Below are 14,745 nucleotides of genomic sequence, written 5' to 3' on the forward strand. Positions count from 1 at the left end.
TCAAATTAATTCAGAAGATAATGGAGAAAGTATCTTTTTCTCCTGAAAGTCATCTGTATACTGTTTCACTACAATAAGTTGAAAAAAAAATATTTTCTCCAAAAGGAAAAACAGTATTTGTGTAATTTAATGTAGTAAGGAAAACTATCAACGCTAGTTACATTTAGTATAGGATAGGAGCAATGGTAAGGGCAAATGTGGCTTTAAGACCAATTCACTGTTTCAGAAATACCTCTGATTTATAGATTTGGGGGTTTCATGTCATTGTTTCCTAGTAGCAAAGTAGGAAAAAAGTAATGTTTTCATTTTTTAAAACCTTGTCAGCCATCCCACACCTTCATCTTTTCTATTATAACTTTTTATTGGATTCTATCTCCATTAATCTCATGTTACCTGTTTATATTTTAAAATTGTGTTTTATGTGGTCTGAACACGACCCTCAGCATCTGAGCCAGTAGGTAATAGTACCGGGTGTCTAGGGTCATGCAGCAGATACTTGTGGTTATTTGTTCTGGGTTTTCTTTTCTTTTCTTTTCTTTCATTTATTTTGTTTTTAATGACTTTTCCATCCCGTTCTTCAAGATCAGCCTCAAAGACTTGGCAAAAGACTGAATTTAACTTGGCCAAGGTGGAGCAATCCTTCATTTCACACTTCATGTGCTACAAATCTTGGACTTTTTTGGGCCAGTTACTTGTTTAGCCTCAGAACACTGCTGTCTGCTTTATCATAATTTTTCATAGAGTTTTTAAACATCTCTAGGAAACAAACATAAATAATGCCATACTTCTCTAGTGATGTACCTGCATACAGGTTTCATGTCTTCTTTTGTACCCGTTTCACCGTGTATCTTTACAAGGGAGTTACCTCTCCAGCAGACAGGGTGTGCAGCCGTTGCAGCTATTGGCAGTCTCAGACAACCATGCTTCTGGTAATGAAATAAAGCTTTGTACAATGCGTTATTTTCACAAAATAGTTATAGTGTTTATGATCCATATTTGCATCTGTTTGAGGCAGATATTTCTAAATCTTATAGTTAGCCTTCAAACTAGGGGCGATATGGAAGAATTTGTACTCTCATTATTTAGAGTTGTTATTTAGTATAATTCTGGAGTAAGGGTGGGACAGATGGGGAAAAAGGAATCTGGCTTCTTTTTCCCCAATAGTGCAACAAACTGAAAATGCTGAAATTAAAACTGAGGTTATGAAGAGGTCAGAAATTGTGAAATAGAACTGATGAGATAATGGAAGGACATAGAAAAATGAGATGATTTGGTTTTTAGTAAGACACAATTCTGGTAGCAACTAGGAAAATAAATTGAAGTATTAAGAATAAGGAATGTTCAGAATAAATACAATGTTTCTGTGTGAATTCAGTTTGCTGCTTTAATCCAATTACTTCTGTCAAGTATATTACAGAGGCAGTTAATCAGTTTCTAAATTTCACTTGAATTCCCCATCATCACTTTCAGATATGTGGTTAGACTTTTCTGTTGTCATTTCTTTTCAAGTGAATAACCTAGGTTATTCTGTATGGAATTAGTAAAACAGCAGGTTGCTTTCTTTGGGGGTGAAAAAAATTGAGAAAGCAATAATGACTCTAAGTATTTAGCATAGGGACAACAAACCAGATGACTTTAACAGGTTTCCTTATGCAGCACTGTTGCAAATACTAGAATCTTTGCAAACACAAATATGAGATTATACAGACAATTGAAATTAATGCTCCTTAGCTTGAATAAATACAGTGGATACTATTTCACAGAATCACAGAATCACAAAATGGTTGAGGTTGGAAGGGACCTCTGGAAATCATCTAGCCCAACCCCCCTGCCAAGCAGGGTCACCGAGAGCACATTGTGTAGGATCCTGTCCAAGCAGGTTTTGGTATCTCCAGAGATGGAGACTCCACAGCCTCTCTGGGCAACCTATTCCAGTACTCTGTCACCCTCACTATAAAGAAGTGTTTTTTTGTATTCAGATGGATAGTACAGATTTCTGTACAATAATTTCTGGTTCTGAAAGCCTGTCACTACAAACCTAAAATAGTCTATTGTAAATTAAGAATAATCAGAAATTGGATTAGCTTTCAAAAAGAATTAAGCATATCACTTCTGTCAGTAGCATATTATTTAGTACTGCTTCTGGTTTACTTTTACACAACTTAAGCCTGAAAAAATAAATTTCAACATCCTTTTCATTTGAATTTTGTATGCTATGTGTTTCTCTGATACACAAACCACTAAAAGAAATATTTTTAAAGCAATACAATTAAATCTTGTTCTCTTAAGGTGAAAGACCAGCTTTGTACTCGATCCATTTTTAAACAAGTAAGGATGTGAGAACATGAGAATACTTGCCAAGATTCGAGGTGCTTTATCTCATATGGATTAATTTTATGGGTTTATTTATTGTATTAAATTTCTTGAAAATCTCTGTAAATCTGTTTTTTCTCCTGTTCCAAGCAGATCCTCACACAGCCATTGGAATTCCTTGTGTGTCTGATTCTACTCAGTAGTATTCAGTATTCTAGGTTGAGAAGGTTCCTTTTTTTTGTTTTTTTTTTTGAAATATGCTGAAAATCTTTGAAGCTTTAAGTGATCCTAAGTTCCATGCTGAGTGTGACTTCCCATATCTTACATTTTAAAACAATGGAGTTTTACCATACTGCAAACATAATTAAAGTTTTGTCAAATTAATTGATCAAATGTCTCTCTTTTTTTTCTGATGGTCTTGGAACCACATTTTTATTGTCCAAACAAGAAAAACACCTTGACAACTTGTAGTTAAATTTTTATCCATTGATTGCACTGCTTGCCACATTTCGATTAAGTCAAATCAAAACATAGCAGAGCAGAGCAACAGGGGACCTTCTGCCATTTTCATAGTAGCCAATGATCTTCAAATAAGTCCTTTAATAAAGCAAGTATTGATTTTACTAATGGGTTCAAATGGCAAGTTGTCTCTCCTTTACAAGAGATTGTCTATAGTGGGTTTAACTTATACTTAAATGGTTATGCCTGTATTTGCAGTTTATCAATAATTCATTATTTCTGCATAAGTATATTTCCAGTGGATGACACAAGCAGGTTTATTGGTCATTCATTTCAATTTAATAAATAAGTCAGTAACTTTATATCTCTGTCCTTTAATAAGTCAAAATAAAATTAGCTAACGAGGACATGTATTGAGCATTTAAATTCATTCTATGCTGCCTATATGGTTCTCTGTTAAAACCTCCAACAGGAGAGAACACTTAATCCTAACAAAGCTTTTATTAATTCTTACCAAGACAATCCTTCCTTTGTAGGAATTGGTTCACTAAAATTTGACATTGAATATTCTTGGACCTGAAACATCAGTTCAATAAATGAATAAGAAAAATAGAAAAGCTATATTTATGTAATTAAAAGCCAACAGGTTGTAAATCTTTATTAGCTGATATAGGCAAGTTTTAGCAGTTAAGCTGTATAAGGCTAATTTGTTTCCATAATATTACTTGACCATAGATTTTCTACAACAAATGGTCTGTAGACTGTTTTCAGTGATGGTTACAGCATCTTGTAAGATGTATCACATTTTAAAAATAGATTTAAATTCAGGAATATAACCAAATTTGAGCCTGTTCTATGCAAGTTGTGTTCCAAATTCTATTCACTTATTTCATTGTCACACTGAATCCATAACACTGTAATTATTTATTCTATCTCGTATTCCATAAAGATTGTATTTAATAGCATAATACGCATCCTTTAAAATAAATGATGAAAAGGTTGAAGAAATGAGGGAAAATGCCAATACTTCAGTATAGGGTTTTTATAATTGTCCCCTGATTAGGTGCCAAATTTGCGAGACATCTCGAAATGAAATTTGAAACATGCTTCTACAGAATTTGTACTTGTAAACAATCTTGTGATTTGCTTCCTAATCATTACATATAATTTATAGATGTTAATTGGAAAGTATCACTGTACTTCCCAGATGAGCTAATATGAAACAGAAAAGAGAGTCCATAGGACAAACTAGAAAAATTATGGCCTGATCCTAGAAATATTTGGTCTGGAGTTCTAGGGGGGTGAAAGAGCTTGATAGTATCTGTATATAAAGTCATCGTCAAACATATATACTTTTTACAATTTCTGTAACTTTCCTATGGCTATAATGGACTTTAATCTATGTCTACTGGATTTATTTTTTGACAATTATTTGAGGCTGATTGATGTAATTATTATAAAGGGAGCTACGCTTAAAACAACTTTCAGGCCCCATCAGATAACTGCCAGAAAACAGTTTTCTGAAAATGTTTTAAAGTGTTGGAAATGTGCAACCCCCCTTTAACTGAACCTTAAGATAACACCTGCTTTTCTAAATCCTGTTAAAAGATCTGACCAATTGTACTCAGCACATTCAAAATGCTTCTCTGAGACTTTCTATTGCACCATCAAAGTCATTAATAGTGCAGTTCTTCCGCAGCAAAGCCTTTTTACTCATTGACCCTGAAGTGTGTAACATACAGTAAAATGAGGTAAAAAACAAAATATCCAAATAATCTTACTTAAACGTCAACCTTTCCTTATAAGCCTTGGCAGATTTTGCACACTCCAATAACTTGCATCTCTGGGAAATGAAAAATTACTGCATTGCAGGAGAATATAGCCTGTGTTTTTCGCTGTGAGAGACTCACTTCTAGGCATTACTGACAACTTGCTCAATAAAGGATTTTAATGTCTTCTCTGATGCTAGACTTTGTCTGAGAAAAATAAACTTTCCCACACAGCCAGAGTCAAACTGGGGTTTCCTCCAGGTAATAACTCATTTGTTTTTTTGTTTGTTTGTTTTGTTTTTGTTTTTGTTTTTGTTTTCAGCTGAGCACCATCGGCTTTTTTTTTTTTTCTCCTCAATTCTTTTTCATAATCTTTCATCCTCTTTCCTCCTTTTTCTTACAGATGTTTAACTATGCAAAGTTTAGCTATCTACACGAGTAAACTGGAATATAAAAATGACAGATGAAAATGAACTCTGGTATTCTGCTTACTATTCATTGTCTAATTAGCTTCCTTTCCCTCATTTAGAAGTGAGTGATATCAGTAGTGACAGCTGAGGGTTATAAGACTCCTTTCCTAGCAAAATGCCAAAAATAAGAAGAATGACAAATAGCAGAATAGATTGTCACATAAGGAAACACTAACATTTGAGACTTAGGAAATTTCAAATTTCAAGCTTACTGTATTTGTTATAGTCTGCTGTTAAAAATAATATAAAAGATAGAATTCAATCTCTGCCTTGTCTTTACATTTGTGTGTCTGACTTGCTCTGTTCACTATTTTATCTTGTCAAAGTGGATGCCAAGATCTGACATGTTCATATGTATGTCCATTATTTAAATCTGTAGTGTTTAAATTTGGAAAAACTGTAGATCTTGAAATTCATTATTTTTTATTACTCTTAATCAATTAGCCCCTAATTGCAAAACAAAGATCTATTTCAAAGTGAATTGATATTGAAATGTAATGAAATCATGCAAAATATATGAATCAATCTGCTTAGTATTTACTGCTTTAATGCACCCTGAATTTATGGGTGTGCATGTTGAAATGAGGTAATTATTTTAAATATCACCTATGCTGTTCTAGCTGAAGAGGCTGTGAAATTTAGTTTTCCTTAAATCATCACTATGTTTGTTGTTATGGGTTGAGAACAGAACACAGACTGCAGGATGCCAGAAAGCAGAAGAAGCAAATACCAGTCTTTTCTTTCTGTTCTGTTGCTGGGAGAGGAATAGAGGGTGATGAATTTCACACTGCTGTGAGTACCTGGTTGGAGTGTTCCATAGCGTGGATTATTTGAATTTCAGTCCCTGCAGTTTGGAAAGATCATAGGCTATATCACAAAAGTATGCTGAGAGGGACCTCTGGAGGTTCTCTAGTCCAACATCCTACTCAAAGCAGTGCTGACTTCTAAGTTGAATAATATTGCCCAGGCCCTTGTTTTCAAAATTACCAAAGATAGAGATTCTGCAGCCTCTCTAAGCTTCTTCCTTCTATTATGAAGAATATTTCCCTTAGAGCCAACTGGAGTTTTTCTTACTTCAATTTGTGATTGTTGCCTCTTGGCCTTTCGTGGTACACCTGTGGAACAAGTCTAGCTCAGCAAGCCCCCTTTAGGCAGCAGAAGACAACAGTTAGCTCTCCTCTTTTGAAAGTCAGAAGAAATCCGATTCCCCCAGCCTTTCTTGGTATGTCAAACATTCAGCATCCTGATCATCTTACAGTTCCTCCACTGGATTTTTCCATTTGAAATATGTTTCTGGTATTGCTTCTGGGACCCAACAATGGTCATGGGATTACATATTTGTCCTCAAGATGCTGAGCAAAAGAATTAACCATTTCCTTTGCCTGCAGGTTGTGCTGTTGCTAATGCAGCTTGGTCTGTGGTTAACCTGCATTGCTGCAAAGACATACTGCTGACTCATGCTCAACTTCTTCTCCCTCAGATCAGCTTCTACAGAGCAGCAACATAGACAGGCAAATCCCAGCCTACTGCAATGCGTGAGGTTAATCTCTCCCACATACATGAGCTTATTTGTGTTAGATACAAAGAAACTTCTTTTTATTCTGTGTTAAGTAGATTTACAGTTAAATTGACATATTCTTTAAGAAAGTAGATGACATTGGAATTTAAACTGACATCATTATAAACATAATTTGCTTTCCACTGAGGATTTTATACTTACTAGAATTACAAGTAGATCATAGCAAAAAGTTTTGTTACATAAAAAGGTGTTGGTAGCAATTGATTTAGGCTATGAGACCAGGAAATAAGAGGGGCCCTTGGAGTGTGCAACTGTGTAGAGCAAACAAACTTTAAACATTATATATTCTGAACTATTTGAATGAAAATGTACAGTGGCCAAAGCATCCCATTTCCCATTTGATGTATGTGAGGACTACTTCCAAAAAGTTGCTTTCAAAGATGTCAAAAAATTAATTCACTGTTAGTGCTATTACAAAGGCTTAATTAATTGATTCACTGTTGCCACTATTATCAGGGAAAGATAATGAATATCAATTGATTTTTTTTAACTAAACATATCCTCTTTTATTTATTTATTTATTTATTATTTCCAAATGTGGGCTCTAGTCAGATCCAAGCAGATAAAATCTTCCAATGTACCAACTGAGTGATGTACAGTAAGGAAGGTTTATCATTCCACTGTGTTTCTTGGTGGAATCCTATGTAGCCTCCTAGACAGCATCAATAGAAAATAGTGCTGTTAGGGATTCATACAAATGTGATTCTACAATAATTGAAGTAGGAATTAAAAAAATATCTCGCTATATATATTAAATATTATTTGCATGTGTTTAATTCAACACTGAATTGGGCTGGCAGGTCCTCTGCTGTAAATGAACACATTGACATTTTTACTTCAAGACAAGGAAGTGTTAACTGATGGATGAAAAGAAAATAAGTTTCCTTTGAATATGTGACAATATTTCAGACACTATATTTAATAGCAGATGAGCGCCTAATTCTACCCCGGTTATGATCTTGCTATATGACAATTTCAACAAGGTCATGAGATGTTCCTGTTTGTGTGTGGCTTGGGGTGGAGGGGCACTACTGTTTTTACACTGAATATTAGTCCTGAAAGAAATAAGCCCTCTATTTACTCATATAAAAGAGGTTTCACGTCTTCCAGGAAATGTGTTTGAAAACTATTTACAGTATTAGTATGCAAATTATATACTAAACACTAAATGGGAATCTTGCAGCCGAGCACTTTGACAGGCATCTCACTATTTGAACTATGGTAGTCTAGTTAAAAAAGCAACACAAAAAGAAAACACAGCTGGATGTAATTGTATCCAAACACATAGTTATTATGTTAATAGGGGCATGCGAATAAAATGAAATGTTGTCCAGCAAAGGTTTTCCCACAAAGACTTTGAATTATTTTAGCAAGATGATCAAATTATGCAAGCTTTTGTTTTTATTTTAATTGAAAAGATGTTTGGTATTTATTCCTAAATATTAACAGATGAAGTGTGGCAGCACCACAGAAAGAAGAAATACCATCTCGTATCAAGTATCACTTCAATAAATATACTTTAATTGAGAATAAAACACAAATTGTAGCCCCAATTCTTTTAGGTGCTTCCAGTGCTATATATATATATCACTATATCACTACATATATGTAGTCTTAAGCCCCTACTGTTAACTGAGGTTGTCATAGTACTTATATGCCCTTTCACTGCCTTACCCATTGTACTGAAGCTTCCTGAGTTCCCGTGCCTGTATCTTCCTGCTGCTGCTCCTGCTGTGCCACAGCAGATTTACATCAGCCTGAGAGGTTGCAAACAACTAAGTTTCTGTAAGATTCTATGAGACACTGCAGAAGTTCAGTACTGGGTTGGGTCTCCTTCTGAAGAGCATAAGCTTTGACCTTCTTTAATTCCTACAAATCTCCCAGAATTTGTTCATACCAATTCAGTGCTTGTGGACTTGAAATCTTTCACAGCAAGAGGCTTCAGATGACTTTTATGCCTCTTTTTTTTTTTTTTTTAGGACATATTTCTAAAAAAACATAACTGAAAAATAATTAAAAAGCAACAGCAAAACAAAAACAAACAGAACAGGAAAACACAACAGTTTGTATCTTATGTAAGTGTGCCAGCTATTCAAATTGCTGCATTCAAGGGCTGTAGATATTGTTAAAAGCCCATGTCTTCTTCACTGCCAGATGCTGATGTAATCCTAAAGTAGATGTGTTGTTTTCTTTTTAACTTTATTTCTCAGTACACTGCCCTGTGAAATTGCTTTCTACCTTTAAATTGGCTGTCATGCAGGGTTTTGTATTTTTCAGCCTATCATTGTCTTTGAGCGTTACAAGTTATTTTGAGTTGTAATGCTCAGGAAGAATGAAAATTAACTTTTGTTGCTGAATGGAAGAAAAGCTATTGTGGTGCAAAAAAATATTATGTTTGGCCCTTACATTATTATATGATTAAAAGACAAAAGACACAATTATCTCTGGGTAGAACTGCATTAATCTTTCTTTCCTCCTGAAATAATACCATCCCAACTACAACAGTGTAAATTCAACAGTGGGACATGTTCCATGACAGTTTAATCATCTAACAATACTCACAGGGATACAAGATATTGTTAAATCACTGCCCTTTCTCATTCTAAAAAGCCACCAGGTGAGCTGTTTCATTGATAACAACAATGGAAAACAGTGCAAAAGAATTTATTGTCAATAGATCTGCAGAGAAAAGCAACACTGTAGACAGAATATTGATTGCTGAAGGAAAAAATATTTCAGATGTACTCTGCATTAGACTTATACAAACCCTCTTATGTAACGGTATAATGTTACATTTTATGGACATTCTATTTTTATGAAAAAATGATCTCTGAATGTATGGGATATTAACGGTCTGTACTGATCTAAAAAATTTGGATGCATGTGATATGTTCACTATAGTAACTGTTATAAAACAAAAAGTGCTTTTAGACACTAATCTCTGTATAGGATTCCCCTTTCTCACAAGTAAGCACAAGAAGAATGTAAATATTCTGAAAAGAAAAAAAAAAAGGCTTTCTTGGTGCATCACACAAATTTACAAATAGTAGAGGAGAAAAAAAAAAAAGTCAAATGAGAAAAAAAAAAAAAAAGTAATCTGACCTTTTTGTTCTCTGTTCTGGAAAATAAACATGATGAAAGAAATTACACGCCTGTACTTGTTCATAAATTACTTCTACTTGATAATGAAATTTCCCATTCAAACCTCTCAGTAGTTGTGATTTTGGTGGAGATGTGTTTTCCATAATTTGCATTCAGAGTTACGGTTTACCAGAAATGGCAGATAAAAACATCAACTTTGCAGTGACTGTCACTGGAGACTTCTGTTTCTAATGAAAGCTATTGCTTGAAAAAAAATGAAAGTGCCTGTGCATTTTAAAATATCAACACAATTACAAAGAAAAAGCCATGAGTGAAACAAAAAGTATCAAAAGCATTGCATTTAATATATATATATATATATAAGAATAGTGTATTTAACTGACAATCATTGCAAAACCCTTTAGAATTCACAAACGACAACTGCTAACTCTTCTCTAAGGCCCGCAGGGAAAATTGTGCAAAAGTAGGTGTCCTCCACTTATCACCATCCTGAGCAAGGACAGGACTCTTTCCATTTACTAGCCATTGTTTTCCAGATGTTATTCAGACCTTTGATCTTAAGCTAAGAGACTTTAATAACGACCCTATGATGTACTAATTTGTCTGTCCCCTATGATTAGGCTGTAGTGTCTTTCAATCAGAAGCATTTAAACTGATTTTTTATGTTTGGAGCAAATGGAGCAAATTGGGTACGTCACTAATGATCAGTTGCTGTAATTTAATAGTAACACTCTAGTGAGCAAACAGTATCACCACTGCATAGTTCTGTGTTGCTGTGACTGACCAGTGTAGTCCCGCTTACTAAGCTACCTCAAGCTCTGTTGCAAGTCAGCTGAAAGAAATGTTACTTTAAAACTAAGAAAAAAGCACTAAAGGCAATGACCTTAGAAAACGAAGAGGTGAAGAGGTGTAAGTCATATTCTTAGTTACTACCACTGTGTACTCTTCTTAGTGAGATACATGATATGAACTAAGACAAGGACTGTCTTCATTTTACTATTTTTCATTTGCATGTTTGCTTCTAATTTTTATACACAATCACACTAACAGTGCATCACGCACAGGAGAAAGTCCAGGTTGGATATTGGGAAAAAGTTTCCTGGGAGTGTGGTCAGGCACTGGAACAGGCTCCCCAGGTCAGTGGTCACAGAACCGGTCCTGTGTGGAGCCAGTTCAACTCGATGATCCTTGTGGGTCCCTTATGTATGGGTTATTCTATGATTCTGTGATTCTAAAAGCTACCATTTTTATTCACAGGCACAAAGCATACCTTCCCAAATCTAGTTCAAGAGGGATGCTGAATGAAGTCTTGAGGATATAATCTCAGTGCCTATTTTTATTCTTAGTAATGAGGAACTATTTATTCCACAAATGTAACATGCATCAGTTTAGTACTTTAAAGTAAATAAATAAATAAATAGATAATACATCCAATAAAAAATAAGGCTGTTATTCAATATATTTTTCCAGAGGCAAAGTACCGTTGTCCCATTTAATGAAACGTATTTGTTTCTTGGCTCTGCCTGTTTAAGAAGGCTTCATTTTATTTATTTATTTATTTATTTTCCTGTGAATATTTACAGCCACAGTTATCAAGCATTTTACTTTACAATGAGAAGACATAGTTCATGTCATTAGCTTGATAAAAGTCCATTTTGATTGTCTGGCAAACCTAAAATCCAAGTCTAGCTACTCCCACTAGAAATAAAACAAACAAACCTACTTTCACTAAGAATCTACTCTCACTAGATAGCAGACTTAGTACTTCCCACTCTCAGTGGGATATGTAATCCCTCTAAAATAAATAGGTAAAACCCACCATGGAGGATAACACTTTCTAGCTGTTTCCAGCAATGGATAAAAAACAGATTTCTGCAGGGAGTTTGTACTTAAAGGAAGGTGTCAAAGAAAGATGAATTAGAAGAAACTAGAGGACTTGTGTCCTTTGGGGAGCTAAAAGATTTTGAGAATGACTCTTCAAAGGCTACATCAGATGTGTTGAAAGATGTTCTGTTTAGACCGATAGCCTTCTGATGGGACTAATGAAGCCTGTTTTCTTTCTTTCTTTCTTTCTCTTTCTTTCTTTCTTTCTTTCTTTCTTTCTTTCTTTCTTTCTTTCTTTCTTTCTTTCTTTCTTTCTTTCTTTCTTTCTTTCTTTCTTTCTTTCTTTCTTTCTCTTTGTTTCTTCTTTTTCTTTCTTTCTTTCTTTCTTTCCTTCCTTCCTTCCTTCCTTCCTTCCTTCCTTCCTTCCTTCCTTCCTTCCTTCCTTCCAAAGAGATAAATCCCATTTAGACACTCATTTGTAATTTTATTTTATTTTATTTTTTTAAAATTATTTAAAAAGTGATCTGAAACCAGAAGCTCCTGAAGGGAGCCAGAGGTACACAGCTTAGGTGGGTGTTGCACAACTCTACTCATTTTGAAAACCATGCATCTTAGAGGAATATCTAGAATGCACATTGCATGGCTTCCTTGACAAAATCAAAACAGAAACATCTTGAGAGGTGTTTTTTGTTTGTTTGTTTGTTTTTCATATTCATGATGTCAGGAGCATGTCTTTGGTGTCTCACTCCCAAATTACTAAGTACGACCAACAGCAATTTAATTTGAACTAGTACCTGTCTGTGCTTCAAATGCAGAGAAGCAGAAATAATATAAGAATATAGTATGCATTTGTATATTTTCTGCTTCTCTGTACATTGCTTTCAATACTTTCAGCATAAAGATACACAGTCCTAACTTTGTCCTAACTACCGTCATAGAGTCTAGCAAACCAGGCTGAATAGCAAAATAATATCTCTTACTATAAGCCAGAAAAAATGCTACTTGAGGTGCTTCTTTAGACTCTAGGTCACTCAGGTTTTACTGTCTTCTATAGGGAATATTGCAGAAGAACATGAAATCATAATATGCCTCTAGTTGATTTTTTGTTGTTGTTTTATTGTTATGTTGTTTGTTTGTTTAGCCTTGCAAACTGAAGAGGAGTATCTCAGTGGAAATAGTATGGAGTTATTTCTCAGATTTTATCTTTGTGCTTTCTTTTCTTTATCTTTTAATAGCCTGGATGCGTAAACACTACTGAAGTGGATATAAAAAAGTCTTCAAGAATGAGAAATCCACATAAAACAAGAAAGGTAAGTATTGCTATAACATAAAAAGCTGGAGGTGGAGGTAATTTATAACATGAAGTTCCATAGTTTCTTAAAACATTTTTTCTTGCTGATGCAAGAAATAAATACGTAAATGTATGTTGTTAATTAATAAGCTCTTAAATAAGTTCTGTTAACAAAGGTTCTAATACTAAGTAAATGCTATCATATAAGAAAGTGTTTGGAGAAATACGGACTGAGAAAATAAAAATAATTTTTGCATTTTTTTTTGTGTTGTTCAGTAGATTGAATAAAGTATGTTAAAATGTTTCTGTCAGTAGTTAAGGAAAAATTAATTTAAAAATGCTGTGTAAGCTATAATAGTAGTGCTTCTTGTGCTGACCGTAAAGAAAAGGCTGGCTGTAGTTTACAAATATGTCCCAAATGGATGCACAGAAACTGTGGAGGAAATAACCTTCATCTATAATAAGGTCTAGATATGAACTGCCTAAGCTCTCTAGGGACATACAGATTGACTGGAACAACATTTTCAATCAAATTCTGTGTATCATAATAATGTAGAATGAGTTCAACTTAAAAGTGTGCACTTTGAGGTACGTTTCAGTGTTTTCAAAAGAAAACTGGATTTAGATTTTTTTGCTGCTGGCCATCCATATTTACGGTAATAGCTGCCTTTCAGTGTCATCCCCCATGTTTGATGTGCTGTTAATATAGAGACAAAATAAAAGTCTATCTTGTGTTCTATGCCATTATGAAATTGTGCTTTTTCTGGTAGAATTTATTGTTTAGAAACAAAGTTTTATATGAGTGCATGGCTTATTCAGTTTCTTTTAGAAACTAGTGATCTGGAATAACTTCTTGAGCACAACATACTAAAAGTTACAGTTAGTATATGTAAAAGCCGTTTTCTGAAAGCAACTATCGTTGTTCTATATTTTTTGTGTAGTCTGTCTATGGCTTACAAAATGACATCCGAAGTCACAGCCCTACTCACATGCCAGTACCAGAGACTAAGCCTCCTACAGAAGATGAACTACACCAAGAGGTTTGCAAAATAACAACGAGCATATACTTTTAGATAAACTTTTTTTTTGAAAGTTGGTATTAAACCAAAAATAATTGTAACTGGGAGTATGTTCAGAACAGATTGTTTGACAGAATTGTTTAGTAAACCTTTTCCTTGCTACAGGACATATGGATTTTGGTATGTAACCTTTATTAAAATTAATGAGACAAAACCTGACATGTTTTGTATCTTGCACTAAGTAGTTGAAGGCAGTTAGGAACAGTGCAGTTGGTGGTTTCTTTGCATAGCTAAGCCCATTAGCTCTTGTAGGAGTAGACTGCTCACTCACTCTTCCTTTTACCATTTTGATTAGAGATTTGCAGGCACGCTTACTGCTCAGTGCATGCACGTACGGGTTCATACATTTATCTACTGTAAATGTTTTATTAATCTTTCCTTAGGAATGAGAGAAGATAAAAGTCTGAAGAATTAGTAACTTTCTTCAAAAATCTAAAAAAGGCTAATTGGATTTTTTCTAATGAGTCTTTAGGGAAAATTTTATATTGGTTCTTTATTATTTTATTTTATTTTATTTTATTTTATTTATTTTATTTTATTTGTCTGTGTATAATCTTTTCTATTCAGTGGAAAATTCCATTTATTTTAGAACCACACTGGCGAGGTGTAGTTTTAATATAGATATACTTCTATTCTGTGCCCTAGGGTAAGTTAAGGTTGAATTACAACCCTAATAAAAAAAGTTATGGAAATACAGTCAAGCAATGAATTACTCATAACACTCTTTGCTTTACTTTCTTGCAGATTAAGCACTGGCAAATGCAATTAGACAGACATCGATTAAAAATGTCCAAAGTTGCAGAGAGGTAAGTAAATTGTCACATCTTTTTTTTTCAGTTATACTGATAACTATTGGGAA

The 14,745-nt window shown here is 34.1% G+C and overlaps 1 protein-coding gene across 15 annotated transcripts in view; it reads left to right on the top strand.

Moving 5' to 3' along the window:
* The window catches only part of RGS7 (regulator of G protein signaling 7), a 279,466-nt gene that overhangs the window by 221,886 nt on the left and 42,835 nt on the right, over window positions 1–14,745 (top strand). For all 15 annotated transcript variants that reach the window (XR_013948508.1, XR_013948509.1, XM_080585130.1 and 12 more), the window contains 3 exons: window positions 12,752–12,826; window positions 13,749–13,847; window positions 14,631–14,692. Coding sequence is in view for 13 of the 15 variants with exons in the window: in XM_080585130.1 (XP_080441256.1) it covers window positions 12,752–12,826; window positions 13,749–13,847; window positions 14,631–14,692 (236 nt within the window). In the remaining 2 variants the exon portion in view is untranslated. The remainder of the gene's footprint in view (window positions 1–12,751; window positions 12,827–13,748; window positions 13,848–14,630; window positions 14,693–14,745) is intronic.

The sequence above is a fragment of the Anser brachyrhynchus genome, assembly GCF_964034855.1.
Source record: "Anser brachyrhynchus genome assembly, chromosome: 3".
Lineage (NCBI taxonomy): Eukaryota > Metazoa > Chordata > Aves > Anseriformes > Anatidae > Anser > Anser brachyrhynchus.